Source organism: Neolamprologus multifasciatus, chromosome 6 (genome assembly GCF_963576455.1).
Source record: "Neolamprologus multifasciatus chromosome 6, fNeoMul1.2, whole genome shotgun sequence".
In the NCBI taxonomy this organism is placed as follows: domain Eukaryota; kingdom Metazoa; phylum Chordata; class Actinopteri; order Cichliformes; family Cichlidae; genus Neolamprologus; species Neolamprologus multifasciatus.
In genome coordinates, this window is record NC_140444.1 from 8,103,912 (window position 1) to 8,124,147 (window position 20,236).

The 20,236-nt window shown below is 41.1% G+C and overlaps 2 protein-coding genes across 3 annotated transcripts; both read left to right on the plus strand.

Moving 5' to 3' along the window:
• Positions 1-38: 38 nt before the first annotated feature.
• get3 (guided entry of tail-anchored proteins factor 3, ATPase) lies at positions 39-5,042 on the plus strand. Its single transcript, XM_085161914.1, has 7 exons — positions 39-218; positions 1,131-1,278; positions 1,714-1,862; positions 1,958-2,108; positions 2,278-2,385; positions 3,294-3,491; positions 3,582-5,042. The coding sequence occupies exons 1-7, from the start codon at positions 76-78 to the stop codon at positions 3,708-3,710; spliced, it is 1,026 nt and encodes a 341-aa protein (XP_085018040.1). The 5' UTR covers positions 39-75; the 3' UTR covers positions 3,711-5,042.
• A 116-nt stretch (positions 5,043-5,158) lies between these two features.
• Positions 5,159-19,548, plus strand: best2 (bestrophin 2). 2 transcript variants are annotated; one of them, XM_085161907.1, is made up of 10 exons: positions 5,159-6,011; positions 6,136-6,333; positions 6,417-6,511; positions 8,546-8,779; positions 9,117-9,271; positions 9,364-9,441; positions 10,885-11,037; positions 11,144-11,224; positions 11,518-11,672; positions 11,917-19,548. In XM_085161907.1, the coding sequence occupies exons 2-10, from the start codon at positions 6,182-6,184 to the stop codon at positions 12,695-12,697; spliced, it is 1,884 nt and encodes a 627-aa protein (XP_085018033.1). In that variant the 5' UTR covers positions 5,159-6,011; positions 6,136-6,181; the 3' UTR covers positions 12,698-19,548. The 2 variants fall into 2 exon arrangements, with proteins under 2 accessions (XP_085018033.1, XP_085018034.1); XM_085161908.1 differs by having other exon boundaries at positions 6,160-6,333.
• The last annotated feature ends 688 nt before the right edge of the window (positions 19,549-20,236 follow it).

A 20,236-nucleotide genomic window follows, 5' to 3' on the forward strand; every position in this document is an offset into this window, starting at 1 on the left:
GCAGTGAATGCATCAACTGTGGATACGTCTTTGCGTAACTCCTGAGCTGTACGTCGCTGACTGTACACATACAAGATGGCAGCTTTGGTGGAAGACGAATTTGAAGATGCGCCCGATGTGGAGCCGTTAGAACCAACTCTGAAGAATATCATCGAGCAGAAATCTTTGAAATGGATATTTGTGGGTGGGAAGGGTGGCGTTGGTAAAACGACATGTAGGTAAGTTGATTAAAATGCTAAATTGCCTCTGGATACTGACTCGGCTTAAGCGGCTGGCTAGCATTAGCCGTTACCATAAGTTGACGCGGATCATTGTCCGAAAATGAATTGCGTGGGTAATTTTCCCACGACGAGATTAGACTGGTGTTAAATTTCTATCTAAAGACGCGCTAGCATTAAAGAAAAGTGACTGTTATGTTTTAGATTTGAGTAAGGAGTCCTTTCGCCGGTCAGTTTGGTAGCTGTGAAGCGCAGTCAGCAGCTAACGTTAGCAGCTGCCACATGGATTCACGACTTTCTCAACACCTTCAGTAATCACCGTATAAGCCATCATCAATAGCCTGCTGCTAATATTATCTGTTCTTTTACTTCACCCAGAGTTAAAGGAGACTCCAGAGTTAGGCTGTCAAGCCCGTATTATCATATCTTTATTCATAACAAGAAGGAAAAAATATGAATAAATGCGATTCCAAATGAACGTGGATCTAGTCTGTCGGTAGCGGACTTATTTCAAACAAGATAACCAACAAAAATCTAATTAATGTGTCAAACAAATATGTAGATCACACCAGAGCAGCCACGATAACATTGCGAATAGATTAACCACTGTCTCATCCGCTATCCCTTAAGTTAACGTATCTACTGTGTTTTAGTTGGAATATAATTGCATGCGAAAGTTGCGTTCATCAAAGTAACTGGGGTAAGGTAATGTTCACAAAGTGGAAATGGATTCGATTTTTACTTTGTGGTTTACACGGCATGCATGCACATAAAGGATTAAGAATTCACAACATTGCGGATCTCATTGTTGGTCAGTTGCACAGCATTTCTTACATGTTTACATTGGGCACAATATACTTTTAACAGGTTCTTTAAACACAAACCTGTCCCCTTTCCATGTCCTTCTGACAGCTGTAGTTTGGCTGTCCAGCTGGCTGCTGTTCGGGAGAGTGTGCTCATCATTTCCACAGATCCTGCCCATAACATCTCTGATGCTTTTGACCAGAAGTTCTCAAAGGTACCCACTAAGGTTAAGGGCTATGACAACCTCTTTGCAATGGTGAGTATATGTGTACACATAACAGCTATTAAATGTTACAAGTGTGAGCTGCTGCTTGATGAGATTAAAAATTGAACTCAAATGTTTGCAAATATATTTTTTCTGAGATGCATGTTATTAATAATATTATTAACACTGATGAAGTCTATGAAACGACAATGAGCAAGCATCCACAGTACAAGGATTTTCTTATCCACGTTTTCATCTGTGCGTCATATTAAAGACTAACGTTTAGACAGAGTTTACAAAGCACAGAGGGTTTGTTCATTCTGTTTTTGGAAAATAAAATTTAGTCCATGAGATCACCATCTTTTCAGAGTCATGAGGCTAGCCAGTTCCACATGTGAGTCTCACAAGAACCATTGTGTAACAAACTCAATCACTGGAGGGCATAAAAACATTTGCAATCTATTTGATTTGGGCATGTGTATACAGGAGATTGACCCGAGCCTGGGTGTGGCAGAGCTGCCTGATGAGTTCTTTGAGGAGGACAACATGCTCAGCATGGGCAAGAAGATGATGCAGGAAGCGATGAGCGCCTTCCCCGGCATCGATGAGGCTATGAGCTATGCAGAGGTCATGAGGTAGTTTTGCATTTGAGTTTTCTCGCAGCATGTCTGAAGTTTTAAGGACAGTTAGTGAGTGTTATACTTACCACTGTTGTTTTCCTGTATCTCAGATTAGTGAAGGGAATGAACTTCTCAGTGGTGGTCTTTGACACTGCCCCTACTGGCCACACACTGCGACTGCTTAACTTTCCCACCATCGTGGAGCGAGGTCTAGGCCGCCTCATGCAGATCAAGAACCAGATTAGCCCTTTCATCTCTCAGGTGGGTGCTGAGACGAGCAGATCGGTTCAAACCATTTTCACGATTCTGCACATAAAACATGATTTCTGATTAAATATATGCACTTTGTTGGCCTTTTTCTTTCTCCAGTGTTTTCTCTTTCTCTCTTCTCTTGTTTTCACTCACTGTCCATCTCTTTTGCTGTTTCTAGATGTGTAATATGCTTGGTCTGGGTGACATGAACGCAGACCAGCTGGCCTCAAAGCTTGAAGAAACCCTGCCAGTCATTCGCTCAGTTAGTGAGCAGTTCAAAGACCCTGTAAGTCACATTTATATATTCTTATACAACTTTGGGATTTATATAGTAGTAGCTTACTATTGATTTGAGGATTGAGGGGAGAATTAACTGCCTTTTAACAGGAAGAGCCCTGTCTGGTGGAGATCAGGTTAAGGGAGGGTGCTCCTCTCTGATTTTATTATGTATATAAAAATGTGTTTTCTAGTACTCTCACATTTGGGATCAACTGAAAGCTTTTCAGGGAGCCTTTAGAAGAACTCGATAAAAGAAAATTACAGTCGTCTAGCCTAAAAATAATAATGATCCCTGGACTTTTTTTTTCTTTTAGCCACTTTCTAATTTTGGCAGTATTGTACAGATGAAACAGATACAACATCATTGTCAATTAAAGATATAATTGCTTGATGAATAAGCCTTTTCACACTACACTTCAGTCATATACTGTTCTAATGAGGTGCTGTGGTAGCTACATGCACACCCTCTGTAACAAGTCTTATCTGATGACAGAAGAAACTTTAGCTGGTTCGAGTGTCAATAGTGTGTGTGGATACAAAAGAGTTTTTTTGGAGTGACTCACTGTGCACAGCGGCCTGTTGCACGTGCATGTATGCCTCTTATCAAGCCCTCTTTATACTATTTTGTCATTAGGACAAAAGAAGTTTCGACAACAGTTTCACCTTTTTATTATTTTCTTTTAAAGTTGTAACTCCACCCCTGTTGAGCCCTAGTAGCTAGTCTGTTTTACTTGACTGCTTTAGTTTTGTTATTCCTTTTCATTTTGTTCTTTGATGGGAACTCATCTACCTGTTTAGACAAAACATTTAATGTAAATAACGAATTCAGTATTTGGAGCAAATTTGAGCTTCATGAAGTCATATTAATAGTTTTTATCTATGTGTGTTGTGACGCACCTTCCTCTCACCTTTCAGGAGCAGACCACCTTCATCTGTGTGTGTATTGCTGAATTTCTGTCACTTTATGAGACAGAGCGGCTGATTCAGGAACTGGCCAAGTGCCGCATCGACACGCACAACATCATTGTCAACCAGCTCGTTTTCCCTGATGCAGACCGGCCGTGTAAAATGTGTGAAGCCCGCCATAAAATTCAGTCGAAATATTTAGACCAGGTATGAATCGGGAGAAATGGGAAAGTTAATTTACAATATTTACAGTTCAAAGTCACACAACTTTATTGGTGGTTTGTCTTTTGCCCACAGATGGAAGATCTTTACGAGGATTTCCACATAGTCAAGTTACCTCTACTGCCCCATGAAGTTCGAGGTGCCGACAAGGTCAACACGTTCTCTAAGCAACTTCTGGAACCCTACAAACCCCCAAACAAGTGATGTCCTGCCCCCTCGCAGGGCCGCCTCCTCTCCCCCCCATTCTACAGACACAGCTCTGCAGTCTGAGTTATCCTCCTCTGAGCTCCATCCCCAGCAAGCCTCAAATCCTGCAGCAACAGCCTCAAGACGATCCATTCAGTCCTCAACGCAGTATCTTCACAGCACGGTTACAGCGAGACACCCGCCCGCATTGAAGGGTGCCCCACCCCCCACGGCATCACAAGTAAACCCATAGAGAAGCTGCATTATTTTTGGAGATAAGATGGTACATATGCGTGCCGCCTTACTCTCACTTCACCTTCTCTTGTCTTCATATCCACTGTGGCAGTTCCTACTTTAAGCATTTAACTTTTTCTCGACAGAAGAATTGAAAAATCGCCCCCTCCCCCCCCACACCCCGTGCAGTGTCCGGCCTCAGTTGTGAAAACAAAGTGTTTCCAGTGACAGTGCTGTGTGTTTGAGGAGAAAACAGCTTTCAGATGGTTGATGTTTATGACTTGTTTGTTCTGTGTGATTCATGGTGACTGTGTCTCTTCTTCCATTTGATTTGCAACTAAAAATTCAAACAAACTCGTGTATCACACTTTTTCCATCCAGAGTTCTATATTCAGGTTGTGGTGGTGGCAGGGAAATAAAAAAGAAAACACTAAGAAAAACAGGAAGACAGCCTGTGTGGTCTTTAGTTACAGCCTTGTTATTGCAACCGAAACAAACTGAAACAAAACAAACTTGAGTGTCTTTTACCATTTATCAGATCATTAGATGACAATAAAGAACATCAGTCAGATTTGTTGTTTTCTATCCATAAAGGACACTGTAGTTGCTTTGGTTGGTATGTGGGGGAAGGTTGCAGTTTTATTTGATGTGACTGGTGATGTTTGAGCTGGAAGCTAAAGCTGTTGGGCACTGCTGATCTCCCTGTTCATGTTCCTATACAGCGCTCATAAACTCATCCAGTGTGTTTCTGTCAAACCTGTGTCCATCCTGTTGACTGAGAACTATATGGGAACACAATTGAAAGATATTAGTAGCCTTATTCAGTGCTTTGTTAATTAAAATACATATTGAATGTCACTTGATCAAATGTTAAATGAATGGTGAGGTGAAGGAAATTTAAAGCATCTTTTCCCTTTTGATTGAATATGAGATTCCTGGCTGCCTTGATTGGTGCGTCCCAAGTGAAACGTAAATAAATGACAGGATAGTGCACTCTCAGTTAAAAGCTCCATTTCCCCTCTCTGTCACGGGCAGTTTTTGAGTTGGTAAGAATCTGTTTTCTATAGATTTTCCTTAAATTATAATGTCAGTGTTGATTAAAACAAACTTGCCTCAGCTGAAAGTCTTTCATGGTCATTTCTTTTTCATCTGCGTGCCAGTTGAATTAATCGTTTAATTGGAGGGGACTGAAGCAAATTCTTGCGTGCGCACAGACCACCAAACTGAGCAGTGTGCAGATCGGCTCCGACAGAGCATGAAGCCCCATTTAACCTTCCAACAAAGCAGTTCAGGAGCAACATAAAAGCCTCCCACTGAAAAGAACGCAAAAGTGGGAGGAAAAAAATGACACAAAATGACTATTGTATCAATGAACGTTAAGAAGTGTCTCAGTTTAAAGTGTGGTCGATGGGTCGTGTTGGGTACTTTGGAGACATCATTAAAAAAGGTCTCAGAAACTATATCCTGGTGGAGAGCTCCACTCCACTGATATCTCCTTATTACAGTACAACTAAGTTTAAGAAAAGTGGAGGAAGCTTTGACGTAAAATGCTCCTTTAAGATGGTACGAGTATCTTCAGATGTTTGTTATTTAAGCTGCAGCCCGCAGTAATTACTGATCTGTAACTGGAAAATTGGGTGATTTTCTTTCGTATCACTTAACACGAAACTTTGCCATGGTTCACTTGCTATTGTTGCATAATTTTCTACTGTACTGCACGGTCCTGTGCGCTCCTGGTGCCCCGGCGCTGCGGCCTGTCGCTTGTGTTCCATCACCTAGCCCCGCTCTCCCGGTCGGGGGTCGCCTTAACGAGCTCCTCCTTCTCGATTTGGGGATTTACCCCGGGGCGCACTGACCACTGGACGCACTGAGGAGGCACGTAGGATTACTGCCACGCAGCCGAATGAGCTTCAACTTAACGGAGCCACTTGATCACAGGCTTCCGAGCTCATTGAAAAAACAGCACGGAACAAGGCAAATGGAAGACGGTACTACTAAATGAAAATATGAATTCACTTATCCACAGGTGCCAATTACGCACAAGGGATGCGCTGAACATTTCAGCAAGCTAAATCACAACAAAAGGTAAGTAGATGGGTTTTTTTTTTTAAATAACTACAATCAATAACTAGAAATAAAAACTGTTTTTTGTGAGATCATGTTCTCATTGTCTCTGGCTCACCTGAGTTTAGCTGTTTCTTCCAAACAGCTGTTTTTTTTTTAAATTCTGGAGACTTGTAGATCTTCTGTCACTGATGACGGTCACATACACGGCTAGAGTTGCAAACGCCCGATTCTGTGGCTTCTCCAAGCTGCTCTGGGCCTGGAAAGGGAGCATCTACAAGGTGTTATATAAAGAATTCCTGGCTTTCTTTGCCATGTATACCGCCATCAGTATTACTTACAGGTGAGAAAGGAGGACTGCTTTATCAGTGCTTTGATCCATTCATCATTCTAAACTCTAGAAAACTTGTATTCTTTTGTTTTTAGATTTTTCCTGTATGATGACCAGAAAAGGTATTTCGAAAAGCTGGCAATTTACTGCAATCACTATGCCAGTCTCATCCCCATGTCTTTTGTACTGGGTAAGCTAATGATCACCTTTTTGCTGTCTCCCAGGTCTGGATCTTTTTCACTTTTATGATTTACTCCTGATGTTTGCAGAAAATGGGAATAGTTTGCTAAATAGGACAAGGCTCATGTTTTATAGATTTTTTTGTCAGGGATCCTCAGCTGTAGACATCGAGACCCTTGTTTCATGGGTTTGTAGCTTCTAGAGTTCCATATCTGCTGTTTGTAATTGAAGGTTTGATTATGCAATTATTAGAATAGTGTTTTTAAAAAGAGATCTACACATGTTTAACAGTGATAATAGCAGATTTTTGATTTTAAACATATTGCGTAACATTTATATAGATTTGAATAAATAGTTTCCTCAAAGAAAATATTGATGTGTGGGTCTTAAAACCCCTTTAGTCCATTTACTACATGAGGGATTTTCAGTTTACAGACTCAGCTTTTGTTGAAGTTCACTGTTTGCATGTTTCGTTGGTTTTACTTTGTGGATGTAAATCACCTAATTATTCTTATGCATCCTGTGATTCATTAGTCAAGGTTACTGGTTCTCTATTGGGATCCATCGGGCTTAACAAGACATTATGTTCATTGCTGTGAAAAAGTATTTGCCTCTAATGTTTAGTTTTTTGGATATTTGTCACATCATCAAACAAATTGTATCATTAGACAAAGATGACCTGAGTAGATGGAATTGCTGCTGTTTCCGATCATTGTCCTGGTGCATAATCTGAGTGTGTTTGATCTTCAGGACATGAACTGATGGCTGAGCATTCTCCTTCAGGATTTTCTAGTAGATATCAGAATTCATGGTACCGCAAGTAATGGCAACTATGACTACTATGTTTGACTGTTGATAAGTGCTGTGTTAGTTTTACATCATTAAACCTTCCAAAAAGTTCAACTTTTGTCTCATCAGTCTACAGAATATTTTCTAAAAGTCCTGTTTTTTTTTTCTTTTTTGGCAAATGTGTTTGTTGTTTTTGGTCAGCAGAGAATTTCTCTTTGAAACTTCCATTGAGGCCATTTTTTGCCAGTCATTTTTTATTTTAATTCACTGGCTTCCCATTTCTTTTAGGATTCATTTTAAAATTATTTTATTTACATTTAAAGCCTCCATGGCCTAGCCCCATCTTATCTCTCTGAGTTGCTACAGCATTATACACTCACCCTCACTCGCTTAGGTCAGCTGATCAGCTGCGCCTGAATGTACCCAGGACTGAGCGTAAGCTTAGAGGAGATCGTGCTTTTGCCGTAGCAGCTCCAAAACTGTGGAACAATCTGCTTTTAGAGATTAGACAGGCCTCTTCTCTGCCTGTTTTTAAAACACTTCTGAAAACCCACCTCTTCACTCTGACCTTTGACTCCTTGTGAGATGTTGTTTTTTTCTTTTATTTTTATTTAAGTTGTTGTTCTTTACATGTCATTTTGAGCTCTTTGGTGATCCTGGTTGAGTCGTCAGTGCACTTTAGGAATAATTTTGGTAGGATGGCCACTCCTGGGAAGGTTCACCACTGTTCCAAATGTTCTCCATTTGTGGATAATGACTCTCACTCTGGTTCACTGGAGTCCCAAAACCTGTGTAATCCTTTTCAGATTAATAGACATCAGTGACTTTGTTTCTCAGCTTTAGATTTTTAGACCACGACCTGATGTGTTTCTTTTAAGATCTTTTATCCTATTTCACTTTGTTGGGTAGATTATATTATGTGATTTCTTGATTTAGCAGGTCTAGCGGTAATCAGACCTGGGTGTGGGTAGTGAAAGTGAACTCAGTGTTTCAAAAACGTGGTTAATCGCAGTTAATTCATGATTTAACATGAGTTGGGTTACTTTTTTACACAGGGCTGGATAGGTTTGGATTAGCCACTCAGGAAGGGGGCAAATACTTTTTCTCAGCACTGTAACAGTAAACTCAAACCACTTGACATCCCTTAGGCCCCTTTATGGACCTCACAAGATAGCATATGATCTCATGTTTTTTAAAAGTTCCAGTTTGTAACTTAGATCTACAGTAGTAATCATCTGTCCACTGCTGTTTGCAGGTTTCTATGTGACCCTGGTGGTGAACAGGTGGTGGAACCAGTACACCAGCATCCCACTCCCTGACAGACTCATGTGCGTCCTGTCAGGCGGCCTCCAGGGGAGCGACGAGCGAGGCCGTCTGCTGAGACGCACCATGATGCGCTACGCCAGTCTGTCAGCCCTGCTTATCCTCCGCTCTGTCAGCACTGCTGTCTTCAAACGTTTCCCCACCATGGACCACGTGGTAGAGGCTGGTAAGAAGGATGGTGAAGGAGGGAAGATGGTGATGGGAGTGGTGTGGGTCTATTCTTAGCTGTTAATGTAAAATAGCCATTTACTCGCTGATGCTGATGATGCTGATGATGAGTATCAGTGATCAGATGTTTCCCAGGCTGTAGTCAAGAAGTGACACACAAATGACTCTCCTTGCTTTGATTTGCAATGTGAAGTTATTTCACGGAGTCACAAACAATTCTCAGAGATTTGAACAGCGTCAGAAGACTGTTTGTATATGACCCCTCATCCCAGTTTCTTGCTGTTATTTAAACTGAAGTCTTACATAATAAACAAGTCCGGTTTTGGTCCATGCAGGATTCATGACAAGAGATGAGCGAAAGAAGTTTGAGGGTCTCCACTCTCCATATAACAAGTACTGGATCCCCTGTGTTTGGTTCACCAACTTGGCTGCTATGGCTCGCTGCGAGGGCAGAATCAAAGACAATCACACTCTCAAACTACTGCTGGAGGTACAGCAGAATTAAAGTTGTGTTTTGGTAGATATGCAGGTTTTGATATGCATTCACACAGACAGCTAGTTTCTTTATTTGTGTGTGAACAGGAACTGAATGCATTCAGAGGGAAGTGTAGCATGCTGTTTCATTATGACATGATCAGTGTTCCTCTGGTCTACACTCAGGTAAGTGCTCACTATTTTTGCACTGCTATCACACATCTTTAATTAAACTATGATTTTTTTACATTAGGCTTTTGTATATTATCTGTTTCAATTTTATTCACTGATGTCAAAGAAATGACTGCGATTGCTTCCAGCTGAAGTGACAAAACCTTACAGGTGAAAGACTGCATCTCTCAAATTGTAATTGTTCAAATATAAATAATAAATTAGTCCCTAGTGACAAGTCACGTACATTCATTTGAAACAAAAAGTTTTCACAGCACTCTATGCAGTCTCGTGAAAAACTAAGTACATCCTGTGATGTAGATCGACCTTTTAGCAGCAGTAACTCAAAGTAATTATTTTCTGTATGACTTTATCAGTCTTTCAATGTTCATTGCTTCAGTTGTTTTAGATAGATGACTTCACATTTGACTCTATAACATTTGGTGAACTCAATGATTAGAAGGTGCCCACGTCCTGTGGCTGGAAAATAAGCCCAAAACACCAATGTGCTTCACAGCTGGTATGAGGCGCTCATGCTAATATGCTGTGCTTGGTTTTCATTAAATGTGGTACTGTGTGTAATGTCCACCGGACATTGTTCTGGGAGTCTTATGGTTTCTTTCAGGTGTAACTTAAGTCATGTTGCCATGTTCGTTAGAGAGGAGAGGCTTTCTGAAGGGGAAGCTTCCAAACAAACCATACTTGTTCAGTCTTCTTCTAATTGTACTACCACGAACTTGAACACTGAGCGCTAACTGAGTTCTGTAGAGTCTGAGATGTTGTTCAGAGTCTAATTCTTGCAATTTGTCTGAGCACTGCACACTCTAACCATGGGAAGAATTTGCTGGGATGCCCACTCCTGGAATGATTGCGGCATTGTGTTAACACTTACCTGAATGCTTCAGACTATCAAACTGCTAAAACCTCTGCTTGTACAGAGGTGGTCACACTTGTTGATTATCATTTCATTAAGTGCATTTGATTAGCAACACCTAGCTGCTACTTATCCTCTTATTTCCAATGGAAACAGTAAGGACGTACTCAGCTTTTACAGTGATTTTTATAAAAAGTAATCATTTTAACTAATAAAACAAATCTATAACTACAGCTGCATTCTAGAGCTTCATGATATATAGGATCAAAAATGCAACAGTCAAAAATGAGCAACCAAAAAGACTTCTCTACTTTGTTAGTGTTTATAAGTACATAACTTAATTAAGGAATATGCCTCAGTGTATTTGTATGCAGCTATTAAACAAGTTTTTGATTAGTCAGATTGCATTTGTTGATGTTCACATAAACTGTCTTTAATAAACACTTAATCTGTTGTAAATGTAAAATAAAATAAGTGTATTTTAGTGCTTCTTTTTGATCATTCTAGTATTGTAATGATAAAAAGAGGTTAAAGAAAAGCTGCAGAGTAAATCATAAAACCACCTAAATCCATCTGTCCCTCAGGTGGTGACTTTGGCCGTGTACAGTTTTTTCCTGGTGTGTCTAATTGGTCGCCAGTTCCTGGACCCCAGTCAAGGTTATCCAGGTCATGACCTTGACCTCTATGTGCCCATCTTCACTCTACTGCAGTTCTTCTTTTATGCAGGCTGGCTCAAGGTCAGATTTAGGCTTACAGCACATTTATTCCCTGTTTGATTCTAAAAAAAAACAAACACATGGAGAGTTATTGTGGTTTTTTCATATTTTATGTTTTGTTCTGAAGGTTGCTGAGCAGCTGATCAACCCTTTTGGAGAAGATGATGACGACTTTGAGACCAACTGGCTGATAGACCGAAACTTCCAGGTTTCTTAATGCTCTTTTTCTGATCTTGAAACAATCAACTTCTCAGGGAGGAACTTTGTGGCCTCATTATCAAATGCAGCTTCTTCATTGTTTTGTTTTTTAAATTTCTCCTCCATATCTCTGGCCTGCTATAATGACACTGTGGCAGTTATTGTAATCTGTTTTAAATGTTTGCAGAGAGCGACCATCAGGTAAAATTTATGTTTCTGTTGTGCTTGCTTGATTTTAATTAGACTTTTTCTCTTATTGTGGATACTTCTTATATGTGCATCTCTTTGCATTTCATTCTGTAGGTTTCCATGATGGCTGTGGATGAGATGTATGGAGATTTGCCGATGATGGAGAGAGACCGTTACTGGAATGACTCCAATCCCCGTCCACCCTACACCGCAGCCACTCTCTTCGTCCTGCGTAAGCCCTCGTTCCAGGGGTCCACTTTTGACATGGCGTAAGTTTTACATTACCTTCTCATTGTTTGTGTACTTCCTTTGTGACTTTGACACCTTCAACTGGATTCCCCCCTCATGGTGGGAAAATTTCAGTTGTGAAAATGAAAGTAATGCACCTAAATTAAATCAAGTACTTTGACGTAGTTAGGGCTGAGAAATGGTAAAACCTGTTCCCCAGAGGAAGGCTGAAAACGCAAAACACAACTCTGAACATGGAACATAAATTGCTGTCTCACTTGACAGGATTCCTAAAGAGGAGATGCACTTCCAGCCTCTGGAAGATATTGCTGAGAACTTGGAGGAGTCAGGAACTCGCCATCCTAACATGGCGCTCTTCAACCGCCTTCTCAACTCAGCCCCATCACCGACTGGCCTAATGGGAGGGGCCTTTCGACGCACCTCAGCACAGCTCCAGAGACTGCACCACTCGCCCGGCATTGACCAGTACAACAGCGATGATGAAGACGAGGACAGCTGTAAAATAGGTAAAGCGGGGTCTCTGCCATCAGGGCTCGGGCAGGAGACACAGAGCACTGTGTGCAGTTTTAGGGATGAGAAGAGTGCCAGAACGCCTTTGCTGGAGATTCAGTTTGGGTCTGAGCAGGACTGGCCAGGAGAGCAACCTGCCATCAAGGAGAGGAAAGAGCTGAGTAGAGTGGAGAGTAAGTACAACGAAGAGCACCAGATTGGGGAAGAAGAAGGGAAAGGAGAGAGTGGAGAGACAACCAGAGCTCCAGTGTCTCTGCTTCCTCCCCCACCTAAGTCCTCCAGAGAGAAGTCTTCTCGACCATCCTCCTCCATTCCCATCACCTCGAGTCACCTCTCTGCTCTGCTCTTTCACCCAGCTGCCCACTCTAGTCTGGAGCTCTGCAGCTCTCAGCCAGCTATCAGTCACAACAAAGCTGTGTCCACCCCCAAACCTCCCTTGGGAGGAAACAAAATGTCCTTCCTCACTGTGCCGTCCCTCAGTGAACCTCAGCGTTTTCGCAGTGTGAGCATGGGGTCAGAGCTCACAGGGTCTTAGGTGGACAGTTGGTAGGTTCACATGAACTTGCGATGGTTTGAAAATATAAGGCTTGATGCAGTGCATGCTTTCAGAAGTGAAGTTAGTCACTGAAGTGGGACTTTCAGTCTTACTAGTTAGTAGCACCTTCGTGGCCACAGTTTTTGGAAATTAGTTTAGTACATAAAGCACTCTGATTTTGTCATGCAACTTCTGAAGTTTGGCTTTCAACAATGATCTGTAATTAGTTTCAAAAATCAACAGGAAGAGAGGGATAGGAAATATGGATAACACTATGTTTTGATATGTTTAAAGGAATACGATGACCTTTGGAAATCCATGTTTTTACTCTCATGTCTGAGATAGAAAAAATCTATTTAAGGTGATCATTTTGAATTACTGTAACCAGAAGCAGGTGTAAAATTATTGTTATTTCTATCGTTTTTAAAAGGGAAGAGCTCAGAGTAATCTGCATGCTGCATCTTGGTAGCTGATGAGAGATATTAGATTTTAATTTAGTTGTAAAACGTAAAACTTTTAACATTAACCAAAGTTTATTCTGAAAAGAAAGCAAAATGCATGCGTGACACAGTTTTCTATGTTCATCTAATTCATCTTGATTATTTAAAAAAGTAAATACATACACATTTATGACTTATTGTTTTCATTTTCTACTACTTATTATAATATATTCATAATAATAATATTGGCTTAAATTAATTAACACAATAATTCAACAAAAAATTATACATTTGATACACTGTTTCAACAGACCAATGAATGAGTATTTAAAAACGCATTTATAGTTATAATATAGCTACAACACTGTTATCTGCAAGTGCCAAATGTACATTCTGTACCAACAGTGACCAGCAGGGGGCGATAGCAGCAAACAAAAAACAGCACAGGCACAGAAGGCAGTTAAAAGAAAAGTCAAAGTACTTAAGCAAGCCCGATCTTAGCCTCACACAGGCTTTGCTCCTACAAGAGGATACAATAATTTTCACATTTCAAACTAAGGGATGTTAACTACAGTTTCTCCCGTCACGAATCACCATTTCGATCATGCCTAACAGTTGCCTCAGGGCTATATCGGCTCTTTGGATTAATAAACTACATTTTTAACATCTAATAAAATGGAACTGATTTGGGTGCATGGGTTGCCCAGAGCCAAAACAAGACTAAGGCGCAATCAATTTAGGTGGCTTGGTTGATTTATAGGCAGTGAAAGACTTATTACGGGTCGAAAAGAGGAGTGCAAAAGGTCACCTCAGTAAAGTGGGAAGTGGGAGTTGTTTGGTCGCTCATATTTTTAGATTTGTATTGATGCTGGCTCAGTCTGATCTTCTTAGAAGCAAAGGAGATGGGTAAATAACGAAAACAAGAAACAAACAGTGATATTGTTTAATCCATGCAATCACTTGTGGACTTGTTTTTAAGTTAGTGTTATCCTCAAAGCCATTCTTCTTAACTTTTATGTGTGCTTTCTGAACAGTACTGCAGTACTCGTAATGCTTTGCCAGGCTGCCAGGATCCATTTCCCCTCATCTTCCTGTCTGGACCTTGTTTAATAAATCTGTGACACTTAAAATCAATTTAGAGAAACAAGCAGATACGAGCTCACCTCTGAGATAGATGCTTTTGTGCAGTCCTGCCTCTGCGTTGCTGCTCATTATTTCAGACGAATCAAAGACAAATATGAGCAGAATATAACCAAAATACAACTGCATGACTGACCCAATGACACAGCAGAAGGCTCATGACCTACCCTCATCACGGCTCAGTGCCGCTCTCGGCTGTTTTGGAGCAGAAGACCTCCTTTGGAGAGGTGCTCCGAAGTGTTCTGCCTCCTCTCCAAAGTCAAGGATCCCATCCTGCTGATCTGGGGACATTCACTCAGTCCCTCGGGAGGGGATTAGTGCAGTGACACACGTGGAAATAAATAGGGTATAAAGCTGCGTGTCGTAAAGTGTTATCGGCACAACAATTACAACCTGGAAAACAATGCTAATAAATTGATGTTAGAGATTGAGACTGAATCTTTTTATGAGCTGCATCATGTCGCAACAATCTGATGTTTCTACAAAGAGCTGGCACTTACTACGCATGTTTGTTTGTCTGTCTGTGTAACTGAATCATTACCAGTTTCAGTGACCCAAAAATTCTGTAATTCCCCTCATTATCACTTGACCAGCATCAAAGGCCAGCAGTATCTGCATATCAGGGAACATCAAGAAACACAGAAACTGTCCGGCCACACGTGGCTATACTTTTGTACTGAAGCCCTCTTTTGTCAGTCTCCCAGAGTCAGTTTTTACAAAGGTCAACCCATTCCAGTCTTTGTGCTGGCTTCAGGGGAAATGTGGTTGATGCTTCTGTCATTAAGTGTGAAAACATGAGTGTGGGGGAGGATTTCAAAGAAGTGTGCATTTCTCTGGAACCAGGAGAACTGAGGTCAGCAAGCAGGCTTACTGAAACTATCTCAGTAAGCCTAAGACTCAGAGCTGCTCTGCCGTCCAACAATCAGCCCATATTTACCACATAGCAGTGTGTGTTTGCACACTTCAGTACTCACACTGTTTATATGTGTTTGCCACTGTGTAGTTTCAGTTTATGGACTTTGTGGAAAAAGAAGCGCGTTCCTGAAACAGAAAAAAGCAAAAAATGTGGGAAGAAAGGAAACTTTCACAAGATAAGCTTCTTGGAATATGAAACCTGTGAATGTTTACTTTGTTATGACAGATGTGGATCACAAGACCACAACAGACACAAGAAATGCTGCAGATTCCTGTTAGTTAGCATTGCTTGAACATCAGTTGTGAAAGCTTCCTCCTACTTACTTCAATTTCTGCTTCATCACAGTCAGTTTCCTCGCATCAGCTTACCCATACCAAAACCTATAAATATAAAAACACTCCAGTTAAAGGAAATTCTTATTTATTCCATCTATATTTATAGCTTTCACTATAACTCGGTCGGGAATGATACACCGATACACTTTAGTCCTGGGAACACAACACACAAGTCCAGCAGGTGTATTAAAATATGAGTGGGTGGGTGATCAGTGAGGCCAACCACAAGAAGACGGAGCTCCTAAACCGCTTTATTTCAAACTAAAACTGAAAGTGAGCACGCCCAAAATGTCAGTAATACGTTTACATTGCTCAGGAAAACGGTGTGTGTGAGCAAATATACTGTAAGCACAGTAGAACAACTCTGGATCAGGAAGATGGGTTTTGAAATGTGGCAGCTTACAACAGACACTCATTGTCTGTGTTTTGTTTTCAAATACTTGGGAAACCTGTCTGTCCACTGGACTGCTTGTGTTTCCTGTCCTGTTAGACTTTCCTGTAATTTTGGCAAAATCTCGGGGAGGAAATCGCTTTTGTGTTAAATGAAAACAACACAAGACGACACTAATAAAAAAAACTGTTTAAATACAAAGAGAATATTAAATACACGTTATTGCCACTTAAAGAACTTAGAGCTGCAGTGTCTTCGTGATTATAATAGATAGTAAAACACACACACAGACACGTGAATGCATGCGCACATTAAAAACAAGTCGTTGATATGGCAGCGACAATATTTTTATTGATTTGATTTTCCAGTGAAGTGTGCAGACGTTTACTACCTCAGCAAAGTCTAACGTCCTCTCTCAACTGCGTAAACACACATGTGACTGCAGTCAGTGTTTGTTGTACCGTTTCTACCCTGTACTTTCACATTTGTTTTTGTCTGGTGTGCGTGTGTGTGTGTGTGTTTCGGGGCACTCCCTGTCCTACACGCCCTGCCTCGTGAAGCGGTAGCTTCTGTGCTTAAGGACTCGTCTGTCTCGTTCTCCCTGTGTGTGTCTGCCTATCAGCCCTGTCTGTTACAGACTGGTTGTCTCTCTCGTATCAACTTTGTTTAAACAGAACCGCTCTATCAGTATCGTCTGTCAGAACAGAATGAACCTACTGTTTCTGAATGGTCTGCTTGACAGTGTGATGTTATCAAGATGAATGGCAGAACAAAGACTTGTTTTAGAGATTTAAGACAAAGACTTAAAGCTTTGCTAAGTGTGTCTAAAGGAATCTTAAGTGTGTATTTAACCCAGCATGTAGCTTACTTCCTTATTGCGCTTTTTTCAGCTGGTCAACAGTCTTCTTATCTTTCAAAGGTAATATCTGATGCAACGTATTAATCAAAGTGCCTCGCTCGTGGGTGGATCTTGTTACCTACAGACATAATCAAGCTTCTCGTTTCCAATATTTATGCAAAGCTAAGCAAACCAGCTTAGCTCCTGTTTGAAAACATACACTGATTATCTGGTCACCCACATACGCTGACAAATATCTCATCACAGCGGGGTGCAGGAGACCCCAGGGGGCCCAGGGGTTGAATATCAGGATTCCAGATTCAATATAAGCATGTCTTATTGCCTAAGCAAAATATGTAAATATGTGGACTATTCTCTTCTTTAGTCTGCTGGCATCAGATGACAGTTATATAATTCTCTGCCAATTTATATTTAACAACAACAACAACCTTCTCAGATGTACTTCCAAAGGATCATTTTTAAAAAATCTAATTAAACAGGGTCCATGGTATAATCCGAATCGTTTTTTTTCCCCCTTTTGGCAAAGGGTGAGCTGTGGGTGGAGGTGAAGAGACTTTGATATGAAAAGGTTTGAAATCCCTACACCCAGTGTGCTCGCTACAGATTCACTTTTCAAGCGTTGGCATGACAAATGACAGCTCCCCAACAAAGTGACTCTGTTTCCAGTGCGCGTTTTAAACTTGGTGAGTTTGCACCTGAGTGTCACAGCGCTGCAGACATGTTGGTCACTGTCTCCGTCTGGCTGCCAACCTTCATCCGCAGCAGCAGCGGCGGCCTCAGAGCTTCCTCTGCCCGGCCACGTCGATGTTTATGTCTGGGCTGCAGCCCTTCAGAAGTGGCCAGAAGCAACAAAACATGTTTTTTCCCCTTTAGGGTCTGAAAATTGGGCAGACAATGTCTCCACAGTCAGACTGCAGCTTATTATCCAAGTCAACCTGAGCATGTTATTATTGAGAGTGAGGTGGAGTCGATTTTAGAAAGGGGAGGGATTCAAAGTAGAATGGAAAGGATAATTTTTCTTGCGACACTGCAGGGTGGCATGGCGATGCAGTGGAGAGCACGGATACCTCACAGGCACACAGTTGCTGCTTTGAATCCAGAGTTGGATGGCTGCATGGGTTCTCTCCGGGAACTCCTGCTTCCTCCCACAGCCCAAAGACATGCATGTTAGACTAGCTGATGATCCTAAATTGATCACAAGTGTGAATGCGAGCATGTCTCTTCGTATTAACCCTGCTGTACACTGACCTGTCCAGAGTGTACGCCACCCCTTGCTCTATGGCAGCTAGGACAGGCTGCAGTTCTCCTGCAACCCTTAATTGGATAAGCAGTTAAGAAAGTCAGAGGATTAAGATTGCACCTGACATTAAATAACCAGGAAACCAGGGTTTCCCTTTAAAATCTACTGGTGGCAGTTCTTAAAAATATTCCATTTTATAAAAGTACTTTGCTTTTTTCTCAAAAAAACTGACAGTACTGGTTTTAACTCCCCAAAAATAACTAACAGAGCTTAATTTGAGGTAGAATTTAACCTGAAGACTTTGAGGAAATTAGGTTTAGAAACTGGCAGTTTAAACTTTAAAAAAATCACCTAAAAGTCTGCTGACTGCTGTCAACAGTAAAAAAACAAGACAAGACAAAAAACTTTCCTTAAACACTCCATCATCAAGTACAGCTGTCCAAATCACAGACAAGAGTTTATTCTATTTTTAAAGAAGTGATACCAAAAACTGGTGTCCATTCAATGGTCTATTAATCATGTAGTGACAGCATATCTTTATCAGGACTGGTTTAAATAGCTTATCTTTTGTTGTCACTGGTGAATACCTTTCTAAATCAGCCCTCTGAGCCGTTATGCACCTGAAGGGCTTATGCTGAGTCCTCTGTTTTCACTACACATATTGCTTCTTCCGTCTATTTTTAAAACACACAACATTTCTCTGACGACACTCATGTTTGCCGAATCCGGCCACTTGCTCTCACTTTTTGTCCGTTTTCTAGCATTTAAGCTGATCACGGTTCTGTGAGGTAGTATTGCAGAAATCATGGAAGGGGTCTAGTCGTTCTTTCTTCTATTCTGTTTAAAATGAAAATGAAATCTATTCTTAACTGTTTGTCAGGCACATAAAGCCAATCAGGCTTTCTCCCTGTGAGCCCTGAGAGTTTGAAATAACCTTCAGATCAGGCTTCATTACTATTAATTAGTTTTAATTTCTGAACTGAATAGCCTAAGTTGTGTTGTTTTTTAAAAAAATGTGCATCACTGTATTTGTTGTGTGTTACATGTAAGTGCTTTATCTAGATAATATTACTAGTAAGACTGATCTGATTTGTTTAGTGGGCTTGTTAAATATTTACCGTCACAATATTTGAGTCATAAAGTGACCAACAGATAATGTCTTCTTTAATCTATATTAATGAGCGGTTAATACAAATATGCTTATCTCACTGACACTTGCATGAGAAAGTTGATACCATGGGAGACTGAAAAAATCCTTAAATAAGGGAGAAATCTTCAGCAGCAAAGATGGTGGTGCAAATATAACTTCTATAGGGGGAAAAGATCACGTGATCTCAAAACAATCTGAAAACAATGATTGCTGGAATATTTGGCGCAGATAGTGTTAAAAATCAGTCTGGTTTTTATACTCATTAAGCAATCAGCCCAGCTATCGCATGTCTCCCACAAAATCGTCTGAATTGGTTGCTTTATTTCTCATTTATTCCGATTTTCTACTCTCCCAACTATAAATGGTATGTTGCCAGTTAACATCAGTAGCGTGTCTGAATTATTTCCAGTTAAATACATTTGGATGCGAAACAAAACAACTATCATGGCCCTGTGAAGAATATCTTGATAAATCCAGCAGCTGGAGGGCTGCACATCTGCACTGTGAACAGATGGTGAGGGCAGAACAAACAAGGCTGCTCCGAGAGCTGAGGGATGACTAGTCGAAGGCCGACTCCCTGCCCCGACCTCTACCCCCCCCCTCCCCCGTTTATTCTTCCTCTTTTGCCTGCTCCCATGTCACCCCTGGGCTCCCTGATGGATGCTGACAGTAACGGCTGTCCTCCGTTCCCTAACCCATCACCCCAACCCTTCCGCTCCCATCTCTCCCACCCCCTTTCCTCATCCCTCCTTCACTCTTCCCTTTTTCCTCTTGCCCATTCTGGTCTGACCATGGTGACCTCGCTTTTTGAAGATGTCATCCCGTGGCTTGGCTTTGAGCTTCTCGAGGGACAATAATGCCTGAGCTCGGCTGTCAAAAGCACATCGAGAGCAGGATGTGCCGCCCATCCATGACTATTAATCTCTGGTGTTCAGTTAGATTTGCTAAGACTGCAAGCAAATCACTGCATGTGTCTCTGAAATAGCAAAAATGTAGTTTTACAGCAGGTATCAATACTTGTCTCAACTCAAATGAAACACAGAAATATTTTTTTAGGTGAGTCATTTT

Bases quoted from the DNA above. Each gene is read 5' to 3' on its own strand.
- get3 (XM_085161914.1), top strand. From the start codon at position 76: ATGGCAGCTTTGGTGGAAGACGAATTTGAAGATGCGCCCGATGTGGAG. The intron at 1,279-1,713 runs GTGAGTATATGT...ATGTGTATACAG, and splicing joins ATGACAACCTCTTTGCAATG to GAGATTGACCCGAGCCTGGG. The intron at 1,863-1,957 runs GTAGTTTTGCAT...CCTGTATCTCAG, and splicing joins AGCTATGCAGAGGTCATGAG to ATTAGTGAAGGGAATGAACT.
- best2 (XM_085161907.1), top strand. From the start codon at position 6,182: ATGACGGTCACATACACGGCTAGAGTTGCAAACGCCCGATTCTGTGGC. The intron at 9,272-9,363 runs GTACAGCAGAAT...GTGTGTGAACAG, and splicing joins CTCTCAAACTACTGCTGGAG to GAACTGAATGCATTCAGAGG. The intron at 11,225-11,517 runs GTTTCTTAATGC...TTCATTCTGTAG, and splicing joins TGATAGACCGAAACTTCCAG to GTTTCCATGATGGCTGTGGA.